At 61.9% G+C, this 17,742-nt stretch overlaps 1 protein-coding gene across 2 annotated transcripts; it reads left to right on the top strand.

Annotated features, from left to right (window-relative positions):
* Nucleotides 1-2,561: 2,561 nt before the first annotated feature.
* LOC101948181 (free fatty acid receptor 3-like) lies at nucleotides 2,562-17,576 on the top strand. Of its 2 annotated transcripts, none has more exons than XM_065573852.1 (2): nucleotides 2,562-2,891; nucleotides 15,303-17,576. In XM_065573852.1, the coding sequence occupies exons 1-2, from the start codon at nucleotides 2,887-2,889 to the stop codon at nucleotides 16,312-16,314; spliced, it is 1,017 nt and encodes a 338-aa protein (XP_065429924.1). In that variant the 5' UTR covers nucleotides 2,562-2,886; the 3' UTR covers nucleotides 16,315-17,576. The 2 variants fall into 2 exon arrangements, with proteins under 2 accessions (XP_065429924.1, XP_005312793.2); XM_005312736.5 differs by lacking the exon at nucleotides 2,562-2,891 and adding an exon at nucleotides 5,003-5,137 and having other exon boundaries at nucleotides 15,303-17,571.
* The last annotated feature ends 166 nt before the right edge of the window (nucleotides 17,577-17,742 follow it).

Here is a 17,742-nt window from a genome sequence, read left to right as displayed (position 1 = left end):
CGGCACATGGCACGTGGCAGGATGCAGAGGCGGACCAGGCCGGCACACGGCACGTGGCGGGATGCAGAGCCGGACCAGGCCGGCACACGGTACGTGGCAGGATGCAGAGCCGGACCAGGCCGGCACACGGCACGTGGCAGGATGCAGAGCCGGACCAGGCCGGCACACGGCACGTGGCGGGATGCAGAGCCGGACCAGGCCGGCACACGGTACGTGGCAGGATGCAGAGCCGGACCAGGCCGGCACACGGCACGTGGCAGGACGCAGAGCCGGACCAGGCCGGCACACGGCACGTGGCAGGACGCAGAGCGGGACAAGGCCGGCACACGGCACATGGCAGGACAAGGCCGGCACACGGTACGTGGCAGGACGCAGAGCAGGACCAGGCCGGCACACGGCACGTGGCAGGACGCAGAGCGGGACCAGGCCATCACATGGCACGTGGCAGCCTCACATTCTGTTACTCCGACAGCTGCAGCTAAAAAAGCCAGAAAAAAATGACCGGTGCATAAAACCTGCCTCCCATTTGTCCTCTCTGAGACACAAGCACTTTTGGGATGGGGGGGCGGGCATTTCCTGTTATGAAATTATTTGACAAACGTTTCCCTGCATTCAAACTCCGGGTGACTAACAGCAGGAAAATCCCAACCACAGGGGCTGGGAGTAACTGCCTGGCCTGGCCCCGCAAGGCTGACCTTTGCCTTGGCCCGATCCGGCCACGTGGGACCCAGCGAGTCTCCTCTCCTCCCCGGGCCTCGGCACTGTGGTGAAGGCTGCGGGAGCGGAGAGCTCTGACCTGCGATGTCTAGACGCAGACAGTGACGGATGGAGATTGTAACAGGCTTTGGCAGGACTGATCCCCATCTCTAGGTACCTACGTCGCGATCAAGTATCTAACGATTGGCTCGTCAGCCTAGCAGAGGAGGGTCTGACCAGATCCGGTGCCTGGGAGGTGACGCTAGATAGAGTCAGACTGGAAACAAGGCGTGGCCCTGGTCTCCAACGCGGATGCAGTAAGGCAGCTGATGTCGCCCCAACACTAAAATTTCACTGCCCCCGATGTCACCCACCTGTTCCCCTGACTTCATAACACCCCCTCCCTGAGCGGCGGAGCATCCATCCTGGTGTAGGTAGATCGACGCGGTGTCAGTGCAGACACTGCGTTGCTCACGTGGCCTGTTGCTGGCTTTCAGGGGCCGGCCCACGGTGCCCCACGCTGGCGGTACAATCAGTGCAGGCGCTCGTGCGGACGCACACCGGCGACACGGGAACCCAAGCGTAGACATGCACAGCGATATCATTCCCACAGCGGCCGTGTGCCGACGCTGGGTCGCCTTGATTGTGTAGCGTAGATGTTTGTCCCGGCGAGAGTCATTAATCACCGGAAGAATTGCCCGAGGGGCCTGGGGCCTTCTCCGTCAGCGCCGCGTTTAGATCAGGGTTGGCTGGGTTTTCCCAGGTCGGCTCCGGGGTTATTGGGGGCAGTTCTCTGACCTGTGCCAGGCTGGAGGGCTGGAGTGTGGCTGGCTCTGTTCAGGTCCTCCCCCCCCCCCACTCGAACAAGCCCCACTGGAAGGGTTTATTTTGACCTGTGACACAAAAAAAGTGCTGTGACAATGGTAACAGTTTCCCCCTCTCCAATATTTAAACAAAGGGAAAGGGTGGCACTTGCCCACAGATCCTGCAAGTGGGCACGAGGGGGATGAATCGGCCGGTATGCTGTACGTGGCAGGACGCAGAGCGGGACCAGGCTGGCACACGGCACGTGGCAGGATGCAGAGCAGGACTCGGCTGGCATGGCACGTGGCAGGACGTAGAGCAAGACCTGGCTGGCACACAGCACGTGGCAGGATGCAGAGCAGGACAAGGCCGACACACGGTACGTGGCAGGACGCAGAGCAGGACCAGGCCGGCACACGGCATGTGGCAGGACAAGGCCGGCACACGGTACGTGGCAGGACGCAGAGCAGGACCAGGCCGGCACACGGCACGTGGCAGGACGCAGAGCACGGCCCGGCTGGCACACGGCACGTGGCAGGACGCAGAGCACGACCCGGCTGGCACGCTGCACGTGGCAGGATGCAGAGCACGACCCGGCTGGCACGCTGCATGTGGCAGGATGCAGAGCACGACCCGGCTGGCACACGGCACGTGGCAGGACGCAGAGCACGACCCGGCTGGCACGCTGCACGTGGCAGGATGCAGAGCACGACCCGGCTGGCACGCTGCACGTGGCAGGATGCAGAGCACGACCCGGCTGGCATGCTGCACGTGGCAGGACGCAGAGCACGACCCGGCTGGCACGCTGCACGTGGCAGGATGCAGAGCACGACCCGGCTGGCACGCTGCACGTGGCAGGATGCAGAGCCAGACCAGGCCGGCATGTGGCAGCCTCACATTCTGCTGCTCCGACGGCTGCAGCCAAAAAAGCCAGTAAAAATGACCCTGTGATGGCTGATCCGTGTATAGAACCTGCCCCCTCTTTGTCCTCTGAGACACAAGCACCTTTGGGGGGTGGGGGGGCATTTCCTGTTCTGAAAATATTTGACAAACGTTTCCCTGCATTCAAACTCCGGGTGACTAACAGCAGGAAAATCCCAACCACAGGGGCTGGGAGTAACTGCCTGGCCTGGCCCCGCAAGGCTGACCTTTGCCTCGGCCCGATCCGGCCACGTGGGACCCAGCGAGTCTCCTCTCCTCCCCGGGCCTCGGTGCTGTGGGGAAGGCTGCGGGAGCGGAGAGCTCTGACCTGCGATGTCTAGACGCAGACGGTGATGGATGGAGATTCTAACAGGCTGTGGCAGTCGTTCGGACGGCAGGGGAACGGAGGGCAGGCTCGGATGTGTGAAGCAATTGTGATGCACCAGACGGAGCCCCGGGGGAGAGATGTGGTAGGCTGGTTTCGATAACAAAGACCAGATGAGCGGTCGACGCGGTGTCAGTGCAGATGCCGCGTTGCTCACGTTGCCTGTTGCTGGCTTTCAGGGGCCGTGGTGACGGTACAATCGGGGCTGGCGCTCGTGGTGCGGACGCACACCGGCGACACGGGAACCCAAGCGTAGACACGCACAAGCGATGTCATTCCCGCAGCGGCCGTGTGCTGACGTTGGGTCGCTTTGATTGTGTAGTGTAGACGTTTGTCCCGGCGAGTGTCATTAATCACTGGAACAATTTCCTGAGGGGCCTGGGGCCTTCTCGGTCAGCGCAGGGTTTAGATCAGAGTTGGCTGGGTTTTTATGGATTGGCGCTGGGGTTATTGGGGGCAGTTCTCCGGCCTGTCCCATGCAGGAGGGCTGGAGTGTGGCTGGCTCTGTGACAATGCTAACAGCCCCCCCCCCATATTTAATCAAAGGGTGAGGGTGGCGCTTACCAAAGGATCCTGCAGTGGGTGTGAGGGGGACAAACCGGCCGGTAGGCTGCACGTGGCAAGACACAGAGCGGGACCCGGCCACTGGGCGTGGTTGGTGAGGACACGTGTCCTAGACCCCTCGACGCAGGGCAGGTGTCTGGAGTTGCCAGGGTCCCTGGCCCAGGGGGTAACCAGCTTACGTCCCGGCCGAGCCAGCCGCCAGCCCAGCGCAAATCAAACCCACACTGAGCCGCCCCCAGCACCGCCCGCCCCTGGGAGAACCTGCCAGCGTCTGAGCTGTGTCTCAGCACGGTGCCAGCCTGGCACCAGGCTCACCAGCGGATCCGCCCCGCAGGGCCCCTTAGATCAGCCGGGGCAACGTCCTGCAGCGCCTGGCCAGACGGTGGCGCTTGCTCCAGGCAGAGAACAGCAGACACCTGCAAGACCAGAGCCCCCAGCCACTGCAGGGGATTGGTTAGGGGAGACGTGTGCAGGTGAGGTCAGCAGGCGAGCTGCGCCCCATGCTACAGAGGAAGGCTGGCACAGGGGCACCGTGCTGGGGGCATAGCTGGGGGTGTCGTTATGAGGCTGTTCCCCAGCTGCCCCCCCCCCCCCCCCCCAGAGCTGGTCGCATCTCAGCACCAGGCGAGCCATCCCCGTGCGGTTGCTCCCTCGCTGCCCTGCCCCGGAGGTGGCCGAGTCTCGGTGCTGAGATCGTTAAGGAAGGAAAGCATTAGGGAAACTGGAAATTGGAAATGTACAGTCTGACCACCCACTTTGCCTATGCAAACGATGCCTCTGAGTCGTAGTGGGGGCAGGGTACGGCGGGGTTCGGTCGGGTCCGGGCCAGCTGCCATTAACTCCATTGTGTGTTTTTGTTGTGTGATTCGTCCTCCAGGGAGACCAGGGAAAAGGGGAAGCGCCGAGCTGGGCAGGGATGAAAGGTTAGATCCATCGTCGGGGCAGAGGTTTATTGGGGAAGTCGTTGAACGTAATAGAAAGGGTATTAAAATGGTAAACACGGAGAGAGGCCTGCAGCGCGCAGGGTTGCGGAATTAATAACAATAGCTAGGGAGAAATCCCGACCTGCAGCCCCAGCCCTGGGGTCCCCCCGGCAACCCAGTTCTGCCGGTGCCCCTCAGTCCCAACCCACAGACCGCTGCCATGCCAGCTCTGGAATACTGGGCGCTGTTTTGTGGCCCGAGAAGGGGATCTTGGAGCCAGGACTCCTGGGTTCTCTCCCTGGCTTGGGGTGGGAGGATCTAGTGGTTAGAGCAGGGGGCTGGGAGCCAGGACTCCTGGGTTCTCTCCCCAGCTCTGGAAGGAGAGTGGGGTCTAGTGGTTAGGAGGGAGGAGCCAGGACTCCTGGGTTCTCTCCCTGGCTTGGGGTGGGAGGGTCTAGTGGTTAGAGCAGGGGGCTGGGAGCCAGGACTCCTGGGTTCTGCTCTCAGCGGCTCCCCACTGCCTGGTCTTTGTCCAATGTTAGCCTTCAGCAGCCTGAGCGCTCTTTCTCCTGCCCCCTCCCTGGGGGGCGATTCCTCCGGGATCTCTGCCCCCCAGCTCCACTGCACCAGGGTTCAGCCCCCCCAGGGCGAGCTCCCAGTCCGCCCCCCCCCCCATCCCGGTGCAGCTCCCAGTCCGTGCCCACTTTAGCCCCGCCCCCGGGCGGCGCCAGCTGGTGCGGGCGGGGTGCGGGGACTGCAGCCGGCGGAGCGGAGCAGACGGGACGGGACTCCGGAGGCAGCGCTCCAGCCGAGGGACCCAGGAGTCCGGCCACTCTCCAGCGCGGTAGGTGCCCGGCTGGGGATTAGGAAGGGGAGGACGCGTCCCCCTGGCCTTAAATCTGTGCGTGCCCCATAGATCCTGGCCCCAGCCTCCCATAGCCTCCCGCATAGCCCCCATCCCCCCTGTCCCTCCATCCATCCACACCATATCCCCACTCCCTGCACCCGATAGCCCCCATCCCCCTCCATCCATCCATATCCATCCCCATAGCCCCCATCCCCCCTGTCCCTCCATCCATCCACACCATAGCCCCCACCCCCTGCACCCGATAGCCCCCATCCCCCTCCATCCATCCATCCCCATCCCCATAGTCCCCATCCCCTCTTCCCTTCATCTGTCCCCCCCATGCACCCCAGATCCATCCATCCCCCACAGATCATCCATCCCACCCTCTCTCCATCCTTTCATGCACCCCATCCATCGATCCCTCAAATCCACCCCCATGTGCCCCAACCCCTTCTCCCTTCATCCATCCTCCCATATCCCCCAATCCAGCCCCTATGCACCCTCCCTCCCTCCCTCCCTCCATCCATCCATCCAGCCCCTCAGCACCTCCAATTAATCCGTCCTTTGTAGAGTGTGTGTGAGATCCCCCCGGTCCACCTCCATCCCCCCTCCCATAGCCCCACAGTCCTCCAACCAGCCCCCCATGTACCCCCATAGCCCTAACCCTTCCTCCATCCATCCCCACCTCACCTGTCCATCCCACCCTCCCCCATAGCTCCCATCCCTCCCTTCCTTGATCTAGTCCCCTAGCCACCCCTCTGTCCATCCTCCCATATCCATTCACCACTATAGCCCCTACCCTTCCACCCATCACCAACCCCTTCATCTATTCCCCCCCCCTGCCCCCGACATCCACCTATCTACCTCTCTGTGTCCTCTTACACCCTCCATCCTCCCCCCCAGCCCCATACCGCCTTGCACTGCCCTCGGTCCCTCCCCATCCAACCCTCCACCTGCACCCCCTTCCCCTGTACCCGGCTAAGTCTCCATCCTTCCATCCCCCCCAACCTCCATCCATCCCCCCCACACCCCTTCATCTCTCCCTTCCATCCCTCTACACCCCTCCATCTCCCCCACACACCTCCATCTCCCTGCTTCCCCATCCATCCACCCACACTCCTCCATCTCATCACTCCATTCCCCCACATGCCTCCATCTCCCCACTTCCCCATGCATCCATCCATCCCCCCCACGCCCCTCCATCTCCCCATCCATCCCTCTATACCCCTCCATCTTCTCATCCCTTCATCCCCCTTCAATCCTCTACCCCCCCACATGCCTCCATCTCCCCACCTATCTATCCATCCATCTCCATAAACTATCTATCCCCATACACCCCCTATCTATCCCCAGATACCCCCTCTATCTATCTATCCCCAGACACCCCCTCTATCTATCTATCCATTCCCAGACACCCCCTCTATCTATCTATCCCCGTACACCCCCTATCTATCCCCAGACACCCCCTCTATCTATCTATCCATTCCCAGATACCCCCTCTATCTATCTATCCCCGTACACCCCTTCCATCTATCTATCCCCAGGCACCCCCTATCTATCTATTCCCAGACATCCCCTATCTATCCCCAGACACCCCCTCTATCTATCTATCCCCGTACACCCCTTCTGTCTATCCCCAGGCACCCCCTATCTATCTATTCCCAGACATCCCCTATCTATCCCCAGACACCCCCTCTATCTATCTATCCCCGTACACCCCTTCTGTCTATCCCCAGACACCCCCTATCTATCTATCCCCAGACACCCCCTCTATCTATCTATCCCCGTACACCGCTTCTGTCTATCCCCAGACACCCCGTATCTATCTATCCCCAGACACCCCCTCTATCTATCTATCCCCATACACCCCTTCTGTCTATCCCCAGACACCCCTCTATCTATCTATCTATCTATCTATCTATCTCCGTACACCCCTTCTGTCTATCCCCAGACACCCCCTATCTATCTATCTATCTATCTATCCCCAGACACCCCTTCTATCTATCTATCCCCAGACACCCCCTCTATCTATCTATCCCCATACACCCCTTCTGTCTATCCCCAGACACCCCCTCTATCTATCTATCCCCGTACACCCCTTCTGTCTATCCCCAGACACCCCCTCTATCTATCTATCCCCATACACCCCTTCTGTCTATCCCCAGACACCCCCTCTATCTATCTATCCCCATACACCCCTTCTGTCTATCCCCAGACACCCCCTCTATCTATCCCGACACCCCCTCTATCTATCTATCTAATCAATGGCTGAGATTTGGCTTGCCCTGGTGAGTTCAATGTGATGCCCCGTCCCGGCCTGAGGCCTGTGAACAAACAGCAGAGAGAGGAAAGGAGGTGCATAGACAGAGCGAAGGATGGCCAGATATGTTTACCTGGGGGGTGTGCATGGCTGGCTGGCTGGACAGGCAGATGTTCCCGTCTCATACGAGCGCCATGGTTCCCGGTGTAAAGCAATTCATTGTGCAGATGGCAGTGCCCAGAATAGAACCCAGGAGTCCTGGCTCCCAACCCCCCCGCTCTAACCCACTAGACCCCACCCTCCTCCCGGAACTGGGGAGCCAACCCAGGAAGGTGGATGTTTCAAGTCAATCTTTCTTTCGGACTCCTGGTTTCCATTCCCAGCTGGGTATTGGGAGTGTGGTGTAGAGGGGAAAGGCCCCATATCCCATGCCCTGGCCCCAGAGTCAGCCAGTGCCCCGCTCTGGGGCCGGATGGGAGCCGATGCCTCCTAGAGGTGGAAGGTGGCCTGTCCCCTGTTCCAGCTCGCCAGGGCTGGAACATTGTCTGTTTACCTACTGCAGAAAACTTTCTGGCTTCCCAGCAACACGGGGCTGCACCTGTTTACTGCTGTCCATGCCAGCGACCCCGGGGCCCCGTGCTGAGGAACCATTAATGGGATCGATTTGTTCCCTCTGCGTCACACAAACACCTCCCTGTAGGCAAGAGATGCCTGTCAGCATGGCCCTGGGCTGGGGAGAGCAGTGGGGTCTAGTGGTTAGAGCAGGGGGGCTGGGAGCCAGGACTCCTGGGTTCTACCCCAACTCTGGAAGGGGAGTGGGGTCTAGTGGTTAGAGCGGGGGGGCTGGGAGCCAGGACTCCTGGGTTCTGTCCCCAGCCCTGGGAGGGCTGTGAGATCTAGTGGTGAGAACAGGGGGTTTCAGGCAATCCTTATAGCTCAGGGGGATGTGAGATCCGCCCCGCCCCCAGCCAGGATGTACAGAAGCAGGAGTGGACGAAGCCACAAGTCCTGCTCCGGTTCGTGCCAATGAACCTGCCCGCGACCCCATCTCCCGGCATCCCACGGGGACCCGTCTCTGTCAGGGCGACAGGTTTGCTCTAGTGACGAGCTGGCTGCGCTCCCGGCCCTGGGACAAGCATCCCTGGAGAATGACCTTGAAACAGATCGGGGTGTGCCGTGCTCTGTGTGTGGGTGATCCTGGGAGCCCTGAGATCGATGCTCGGGGGGGGGGATCCCTGCTGCCCCCTGCAGGAGGAGCTGATCCCTGTTCTGGGTCTGTGTGTGCGTGCACCGATCCTTTGGTGTGACCATGATGTGCGTGTGTGTGTGCACACCTGCCTTTCAGAGAGCAGCAAATGTGTGATGGGCGAAATCCAACACATCCCTGGCAGGAGTTTGCTTCACTAAGGACTGTCTCTGGCCGTGTGCCTGGGCATTGCCTGGCCTAGCGGGGCCCTGATCTCCCCCGGGTCAGGGACTGTCTCTCATAGCAGGGCCTGGATCCTTAACCCTCCTAGCACCCAGTGGCGGGGAGTCCCATGGGTTAATGATTTGCTGTGTGGCAAATCTGTTTCTTTCTTTCAGCCTTTAGCATGTTGTGTAAACACCGGCTGCTTTTCTGCCCCAGACTCCAGCTCTCCAACGTGCTTAGGGAAGGAGGTTTATTGTGATTTTCTTATTTTTCTGCACATTGGCCCCTAGCAGCCTTTAAATCCATTCCTGGAAATTGGGAAGTGCTGTTTGGCTTTAACGTCACACAACCAGCAGATTGGCCATCCCCGCACCATTAGCGCCGACGCCGGGCGGAGTCGCTGGGTGACTAGGGAGGGACAAAGGGCTGAGAGATCAGACACCCCTGGATGTTAGAGACGCCTGAGTACAATGAAGATCCAGCCCAAATCCACAGAGAGATATACGGCACCAGGACACCGGGGTTCTGTCCCCAGCTCTGGGAGTGCAGGGGGGGTCTAATGGCTGGGACTGGCAGAGAGAAGTCCGGCTCCCACTTGTATTGGTGTCTTTATTTGGATATTTGGCAGCTACGGCTGTGTCCAATACAATAGAGCTGGGGATAGAACCCAGAAGTACTGACTCCCAGCCCCCCCTGCTCTAACCACTAGCTCCCACTCCCCTCCCAGAGCCAGGGAGAGAACCCAGGAGTCTTGACTCCCAGCTCCCTCACCTCTAACCACTAAACTCCACTCCCCTCCCAGAGCCAGGGAGAGAACCCAGGAGTCCTGGCTCCCAGCCCCCCTGCTCTAACCACTAGCTCCCTCTCCCCTCCCAGAGCCAGGGAGAGAACCCAGGAGTCCTGGCTCCCAGCCCCCCCTGCTCTAACCACTAAACTCCACACCCGGGGATAGAACCCAGGAGTCCTGGCTCCTAGTACCCCCTGTTCTAGCCACTAGACCCCACTCCCCTCCTAGAGCTGGGCACAGAGCCCAGGTATCAATCTTGATCTAACTGAGCCATACCCGTGTGGCATTGCTGTGTGGCTGTTCCCCGGCTGCCCCACCCCAGAGGTGGCTGCATCTCAGTGTCTTGTCACCAAATCTGATCAGCTGTTGCCTCAATAGTACCCGAAAGGGCAGGCTGGGGCAGAGCAGATCTGGGTTTGGTGGTTTGTGGGGGGCTGTAACCCCCATTTTACCAGGGTCCCCTCACCAGGTGAGGGGCATTGGGCCAGGTCCACATGGGGGGAGGGGAAGGGCAGTGCAGGTACATTTAGGCTCTGAGGTGCTGAGCTGAGCAGAGGGTCTGGTCGGCGTGACTGTGGCCCAGAACCCTGGGCACTAGCCGGCATTTCTTCCTGGTAGTTTAAAGCCAGTGGGGCCTAGTGGTTAGAGCAGTGGTGGGGGCTGGGAGCCAGGACTCCTGGCTTCTCTCCCCAGCTCTGGGAGGGGAGTGGGGATGTAGGGGGTCAGAACGGGGGGCGGGGGGAGGGCTGGGAGCTCTGCTTCAGGAGGGTGGGACGTGACGTTCCCCTGTGTGGTCCGTACCAGACGCCAGCGTCCGTGAAGCCTGTTCCACCGACCAGCCGCTCCCCCAGGCCGTCAGGGGGAAGGGAAATTGGGTTTCCGACTTAGATTCCCCTGATCAGGATGATGAGAAAAACCCTCCCCCGCCAGCGGCTAAACTCCCCTCATTAGATCCATCCATCAGCCTGTCCAGCTGCTGTTTTCGCTAGCTAGCTCTGCGTGTACCCCAGCTCTGCCGGTGCCCCTCAATCCCGACCCGCAGCCCTGGGCTCCCCACACCCCCTCAGCCGTGCCCAGATCCCCTGCACTCTGCCCCTCACTGGCCTGCCGGGGCTGGGCGTGCACCTCCCATCCTGAGCCGAGCATCTCGTCACCTTCCTCATGGCTGCGACTCAGAGTGCGTCTACGCTGCGATTGCACTCCGGGTGTAGACATGCCCTAAGTCGGCCTCTAAGCCGGTGCCCGCCATTAGCGGCTGGGCTGGGGCCGCCAGTTCCTGGATCTACAATGCAACCTCCTCTACGGCTGGAAGACGTAAGGGGATACTAGCCTACTATATCTGCCAGGTAACGGAGCGACTCTCTTAGCTCACATGGGCTGGGCTGTTTATCTAGAGGCCCAGGGTTCAAGCTCTGCTGACGGCCTGTGGCCAGGGAGTTGTCGCATGAGGCTATGTGGGTACAGTGTGGAGTTGGTGCCCTCTAGAGGGGAAAGGCCCAGTGTCCCATTCCCTGCGCGCCCCCTCCCCCCCCCGCCAGTCCCCTGCCCTGGGGCCAGATGGGAGCTGGTGCCCCCTAGAGGGGAAAGGTCCCATTCCCCACCCTCCTGAGCTAGCCAATCCCCTGCCCTGGGTCCAGATCAGAAACAGCGCCCTCTAGGGGGGAAAGGCCCCGTGTCCCAGTCCCTGAGCCAGCCAGTCCCCCACCCTGGGTCTGGATCGGAACCAGCGCCCCCTAGGGGGGAAAGGCCTCATGCCCCATTTCTGGAGCCAGGGTAAAGCAAATGTATTATTAGGTCCCCGCTGATTTCCGAGGGAAATGCCAGCTCAGAACGGAGCCGTTCTGGAGTAGCAGCAGGTGGGCTTGGCATTGGGGGGCTAGGAGCAGAGATTGGGGGCGGGGGTGAAAAGAGGGAAGATTTATTTCCCCTGATAAGAGCAAAGAGAGAGAGAACCATAGAGCAGCAGGTCCTTTATTCCATGAGGTAGCCACCCAGCCGCCTGACCCCAGATTGGCACCACTGACCCGCGGGTTTTAGGGCATTTTGGAGGCCCCGTTGCTAAAACAGGAACTTTGTTCAACCTTAATGATACAGTTATGAGCTGATCTTGGTACTTGGCCTGCCGCTCAGGCAGAGAGGAAGGGAGGGCCTGCCTCCCTTTTATAGACTGGGGGAAACTGAGGCACAAAGTGACTTGCTCAAAGTGATTACACAGGGAGTATAGGGCAGAGCTGGGAATAGAACCCAGGAGTCCTGGCTCCCAAGGGTCGGGTTAGCCTGTTTATTCTCCTAGCTAGAGAGGTGCCCGCGGGGGCCCTGCATCCTCTCCCCCAGCCCTTCGGGAGGGAGGTGTGGGGCGTTCCGATGGGCAGAGCTCCGTTCAGCTGCCGTGTCGTCTCCTAGCGGAGGAAGGGCCGTGGGAAAGTGTGGGGTTGTTGGCCCGCAGTTTGCAGGCAGGGTTGGGGGGATCTTGCATTGCCGCGGTTCCCACGTTCTCTCCCGCTGCGCTCGACTGTCTGACAGATAAGGGAGAGGAGAGCGGCCAGGCCAATCTGGGGCATGCAAATGCGCCGGCTTCAAAGAACACAGATAAGCAATGTACACACATGACCTGGGCTGCCCTGCCTCGCAGCGCCCCCTAGCGCCGCTCTGGGGCATTGGGGCAGCCCTGACTGCCAGGGGAGAGCCCCACCCTGCCCCCTGCAGCACAGCGCCCCCTAGCGCCACTCTGGGGCCAGCCCTGCCTGCCAGCAGAGAGCTAGTGTAGTTAATGCAGCGGGAGAGTGACCACGGGATGAGAATTAAGCCCCCAGGCCAGTCACGGGAACTGAGTGACTCAGGCACTATTCTGGAAAGATGAGCCAAGCCCCCGGATTGAGTTAGGCCGTTATTACGCGGGGGAAGAGACACCTTGTAACTGACCCGCTGTCTGTCTCTTGGGAGACAATTTGTTCCCTAAACCTGCGACGAGACACTCAAGAGCTCCTGATGTATCAAGGCAGACAGCGGCCTGCCGGTGCTGTCCCCAGCTCTAGCCTGTATTCTCTCACCATCAGGAACAGAACCCAGGAATCCTGGCTCCTAGCTCCCTGCTCTAACCACTAGACCCCGCTCCTCTCCCAAAGCTGGGGATAGAACCCAGGAGTCCTGACTCCTAGCTCCCTGCTCTAACCACTAGACCCCGCTCCCCTCCCAGAGCTGGGGATAGAACCCAGGAGTCCTGGCTCCCAGCCCCCCTGCTCTAACCACTAGACCCCACTCCCGGAGACAGAACCCAGGAATCGGCTCTGATCCAGTTCCCCAGCACCAGGCGAGCTGTCCCTGTGCAGCTTCGCATCCTGGGGCACTGGGCACAGTCTCAGCCCCCCCCTTGCAGTGGGGTGGGAGGAGGGGGCTACATTGGCAGGGGGTCAGGGGAGGTACTTGGGGTGTCCTGGTTGTGTGTGTCTGCTGGGCCCTGCTCTGTGTGTGTGTGTGTGTGTGTGTGTGTGTGTGTGTGTGTGTCCCTGCTGCCCCCTGCTGGAGGGGCTTGTTCCTGCTCCGTGTGTGTGTGTGTTTGTGTGTGTGTGTGCTGCTTCCTGCTGGAGGGGCTGGGCCCAGCTCTGTGTGTGTGTGTGTGTCCGTGTCCGTCCCTGCTGCCCCCTGCTGGAGGGGCTGGGCCCTGCTATGTGTGTGTGTGTGTGTGTGTGTGTGTCCCTGCTGCCCCCTGCTGGAGGGGCTGGGCCCTGCTATGTGTGTGTGTGTGTGTGTGTGTGTCCCTGCTGCCCCCTGCTGGAGGGGATGAGTCCTGCTCTGTGTGTGTGTGTGTGTGTGTGTCCGTGTCCGTCCCTGCTGCCCCCTGCTGGAGGGGCTGGGCCCTGCTATGTGTGTGTGTGTGTGTGTGTGTGTGTGTGTGTGTCCCTGCTGCCCCCTGCTGGAGGGGATGAGTCCTGCTCTGTGTGTTAGCCCTGCCCCCTGCTGGACACGCTGCGTCAGACCCTGCTCGGCGTGTGCACACACGCATGCATCCCTGGCAATGCACGACCCTTTCCGTGCATTCCCGGCTAGGAGGGGCTGCCTGATGACGCTGCCTGTTTGGGGCGGGGGCAACGGAAGTGCATGGGGGGTGCATGCCAACGGGGGGGGGAGGGGGAATGAGCTCCCCCCATGGCCAAGAGAGAGCGATGGGGCTGGGGAGAGCAGGGGCAGACACATCTGGGCTAGGGCTGTTGGGTTCCCCCAGGGTTGTCATGCCCCAGCCGTGCTCCAGTGGGGTGGGGAGGGAAGGAGGGAGGGGTGCGAGCGGCTGCCAAGGCTGGGCCACTAAAGCAGGTTTGATAGCCAAGCAAAATACTTCGCTGGCCACTCAGATCTCAGCCCCTGAGCCAGCCAGTCCCTGTCCTGGGGCTGGATCGGAGCCGGCGCCCCCTCGAGGGGAAAGGCCCCACGTCCCGTTCCCTGCCCCCACTGAGCCGGCGCCCCCTCGAGGGGAAAGGCCCCACGTCCCGTTCCCTGCCCCCACTGAGCCGGCGCCCCCTCGAGGGGAAAGGCCCCACGTCCCGTTCCCTGCCCCCACTGAGCCGGCGCCCCCTCGAGGGGAAAGGCCCCACGTCCCGTTCCCTGCCCCCACTGAGCCGGCGCCCCCTCGAGGGGAAAGGCCCCACGTCCCGTTCCCTGCCCCCACTGAGCCGGCGCTTCCTCGAGGGGAAAGGCCCCACGTCCCGTTCCCTGCCCCCACTGAGCCGGCGCCCCCTCGAGGGGAAAGGCCCCACGTCCCGTTCCCTGCCCCCACTGAGCCGGCGCCTCCTCGAGGGGAAAGGCCCCACGTCCCGTTCCCTGCCCCCACTGAGCCGGCGCCCCCTCGAGGGGAAAGGCCCCACGTCCCGTTCCCTGCCCCCACTGAGCCGGCGCCCCCTCGAGGGGAAAGGCCCCACGTCCCGTTCCCTGCCCCCACTGAGCCGGCGCCTCCTCGAGGGGAAAGGCCCCACGTCCCGTTCCCTGCCCCCACTGAGCCGGCGCCCCCTCGAGGGGAAAGGCCCCACGTCCCGTTCCCTGCCCCCACTGAGCCGGCACCCCCTCGAGGGGAAAGGCCCCACGTCCCGTTCCCGGCCCCCACTGAGCCGGCACCCCCTCGAGGGGAAAGGCCCCACGTCCCGTTCCCGGCCCCCACTGAGCCGGCACCCCCTAGAGGGGAAAGGCCCCACGTCCCGTTCCCTGCCCCCACTGAGCCGGCGCCCCCTAGAGGGGAAAGGCCCCACGTCCCGTTCCCTGCCCCCATGGAGCCGGCACCCCCTCGAGGGGAAAGGCCCCACGTCCCGTTCCCGGCCCCCACTGAGCCGGCACCCCCTAGAGGGGAAAGGCCCCACGTCCCGTTCCCTGCCCCCACTGAGCCGGCGCCCCCTCGAGGGGAAAGGCCCCACCTCCCGTTCCCTGCCCCCACTGAGCCGGCGCCCCCTAGAGGGGAAAGGCCCCATGTCCCGTTCCCTGCCCCCACTGAGCCGGCGCCTCCTCGAGGGGAAAGGCCCCACGTCCCGTTCCCTGCCCCCACTGAGCCGGCGCCCCCTCGAGGGGAAAGGCCCCACGTCCCGTTCCCTGCCCCCACTGAGCCGGCGCCCCCTAGAGGGGAAAGGCCCCACGTCCCGTTCCCTGCCCCCACTGAGCCGGCGCCCCCTCGAGGGGAAAGGCCCCACGTCCCACGCTGACCCTGTCTCCGCTCTCTCCCCAGCATGGCCCCGCAGCCCGAGGAGCGCGCCCTGTACCTCTCCATCTACCTGCTGACCATCCTGACCGGCTTCCCCACCAACCTGCTGGCCCTGCACGCCCTCATCCGCAAGCTGCGGTGCAAGGCCACCCCCAACTGCATCCTCCTGCTCAACCTCACCCTCTCCGACCTCTGCTTCCTGGCCTTCCTGCCCTTCAAGGTGGCCGAGGCCCGGGCTGGGCGCTGGCCGCTGCCCGCCTTCCTCTGCCCCCTCAGCGGCCTCTTCTACTTCAGCACCATCTACTCCAGCACCCTCTTCCTGACGGCCGTCAGCGTGGAGCGCTACCTGGCTGCGGCCTACCCCATCCGCTACAAGCTGCGCCGCCGACCCGCCTACGCCGCCCTGGCCAGCCTGGGCCTGTGGTTCTGCTCCTTGGCCCACTGCAGCATCGTCTACGTGACCGAGCTGCAGCCAGGCGGCGGGCCGGCCAACACCACCAGCGCCTCCTCCAAGGGCCTCTGCTACGATGACTTCACCCCCAGCCAGCTGCAGGTGCTGCTCCCCGTGCGCCTGGAGCTGGGCATCGTCCTCTTCCTGGTGCCCTCCTTGCTCACCTCCTTCTGCTACTGCGGCTTTGTATGGGTGGTGGTCTCCTCGCCCCACATCCGCCGGGGGAAGAAGCAGCGGGCCGTGGGCTTGGTGGCAGCCACCCTGGCCGTCTTCATTGTCTGCTTCACGCCCTACAACGTCTCCCACGTGGTGGGCTTCGTCCAGCGGGCCAGCCCGTCCTGGCGGGACAAGGCTCTGCTCTTGAGCACCTTCAACGCCAGCCTGGATCCCGTCATCTTCTACTTCTCCTCCTCCGCCGTCCAGCACTCCTGCCGCAGGTTCCTGGCCCGGCTCTGGGGCGTCTGCTCCCTGCCCCCCTTGGCCAGGAAGGTCTTCTACCGCCGAACGGAGAAACTGACACCGGGACCGCCCCAGGAGCAATGCAGAGGCCTTGGGGGCGGCCAGGTTTGCTGCTCCAAGCTGTGATGCCAGCAGTCACCCACCCTCGGCCCCCAGAGACTGACTCGACTGTGGGGCAGGACTCCTGGGTTCTATCCCTGGTGCTGGGGTCCAGTGGGTTGGAGCATGGGGCTGGGAGTCAGGACTCCTGGGTCCTCTTCCCAAATCCACATCTTCTCAGAGCTGCCCTCTCTCCCCCGCTGTTCAGGATCCCCTCTCTGGGGCCAGGACCAAGCTGGAAAGCCCCAGCCTCATGACACGCTCAGGTCAGGACTGGAATCCGCCGCTGAGCCATTTCTAGGCCCCATACCCCAGTCCCTTCTGCATCAAAGGCCTCTGCCGGTCACTGTGTCGAAGGAATCCCTGCCCTGCGAGGCTGAGCAGACAGAGCCCAGATCTCGTGGCCTGCTGCGTGACCCCATGCAAGTCACTTCCTCACTTTGTGCCTCAGTTTCCCCCGCTGTACAGTGGGGATAATGACACTGACCTGTAAAGCATTGTGGGATTTAGGGACGAAGAGCTGGCTACTGGGACATCATCATCCTGGGACAAATCGGGTGCCTTCCTGTTGCGATTATTAGCAACACGGCCTTCCTCTCACGGATCCTCTGCTGGGACTCAAACCCTCCACCTCAGTACCAAAACACACACCTCTGCCTCCTGCCGCAAGGCAGCGCTGCGGTGGGTGGCCGCCCGCAGTGCACCTCCACAGCAAGAGGGGGCGACAGAGAGCGCTGGCTCTCATGGATCGCGGCGGTGGGAGGCGTCCTGCTGGCAGTGCGTGGCATGGGTTTGTGCAGTGTGAGACTGCAACGCCTCCCTCTGGCGGAGTTGCTGGGTACTGCAACGCCTCAGGCACCTCCACCACCCCCTGGTGGACTCTCGTGGAAATGCATCCCACTGGTGGCCTCATCTCAAACTTTGATCATCCATTTTGCTGCTACCCCCGGATTTGTCCCCATCTGTGAGTAGGTGTCCAGCCAAAGGTGCCTCATTAGGCTCTGTAATCATGGCAAGGAGAAGTTAATTAAAGTGGCCGACGCAGGGCATTGAAGCAAGAGGCTTGGAGTCCATCAGGGGCCACTGGTTTCTATCCTGGAGAATGTGACATGGTCTGGTTATCGAGGAGATAGTGGAGTGTGTGAATGGGGCAGAGAGAGATAATGGTCTATCCACCTACAAATGGGACTGGTTAGCATGAGGAGGGGCTGGGAATCAGGACTCCTGGGTTCTATCCCAGCTCTGGGAGAGGTGCAGAGTCTAGTGGTTAGAACGGGGGCTGGGAGTCAGGTCACCTGGGTTCTCTTCCTAGCTCTGCCCTTGCTCGCCTGTATCTTATCCCATATCTATGCCTCATTTTTCTCGCCCCTGTACAACGTGGAGAATTATATTGATCCAGCCCCCGGAACAATAATAACATTTAATTAGCTAATGTTTGCAAAGCACTCCATGTAC

Source organism: Chrysemys picta, chromosome 20 (genome assembly GCF_011386835.1).
Source record: "Chrysemys picta bellii isolate R12L10 chromosome 20, ASM1138683v2, whole genome shotgun sequence".
Lineage (NCBI taxonomy): Eukaryota > Metazoa > Chordata > Testudines > Emydidae > Chrysemys > Chrysemys picta.
Note: the sequence above shows the minus strand (reverse complement) of the source record. Positions and strands in the feature narration are given on the sequence as shown.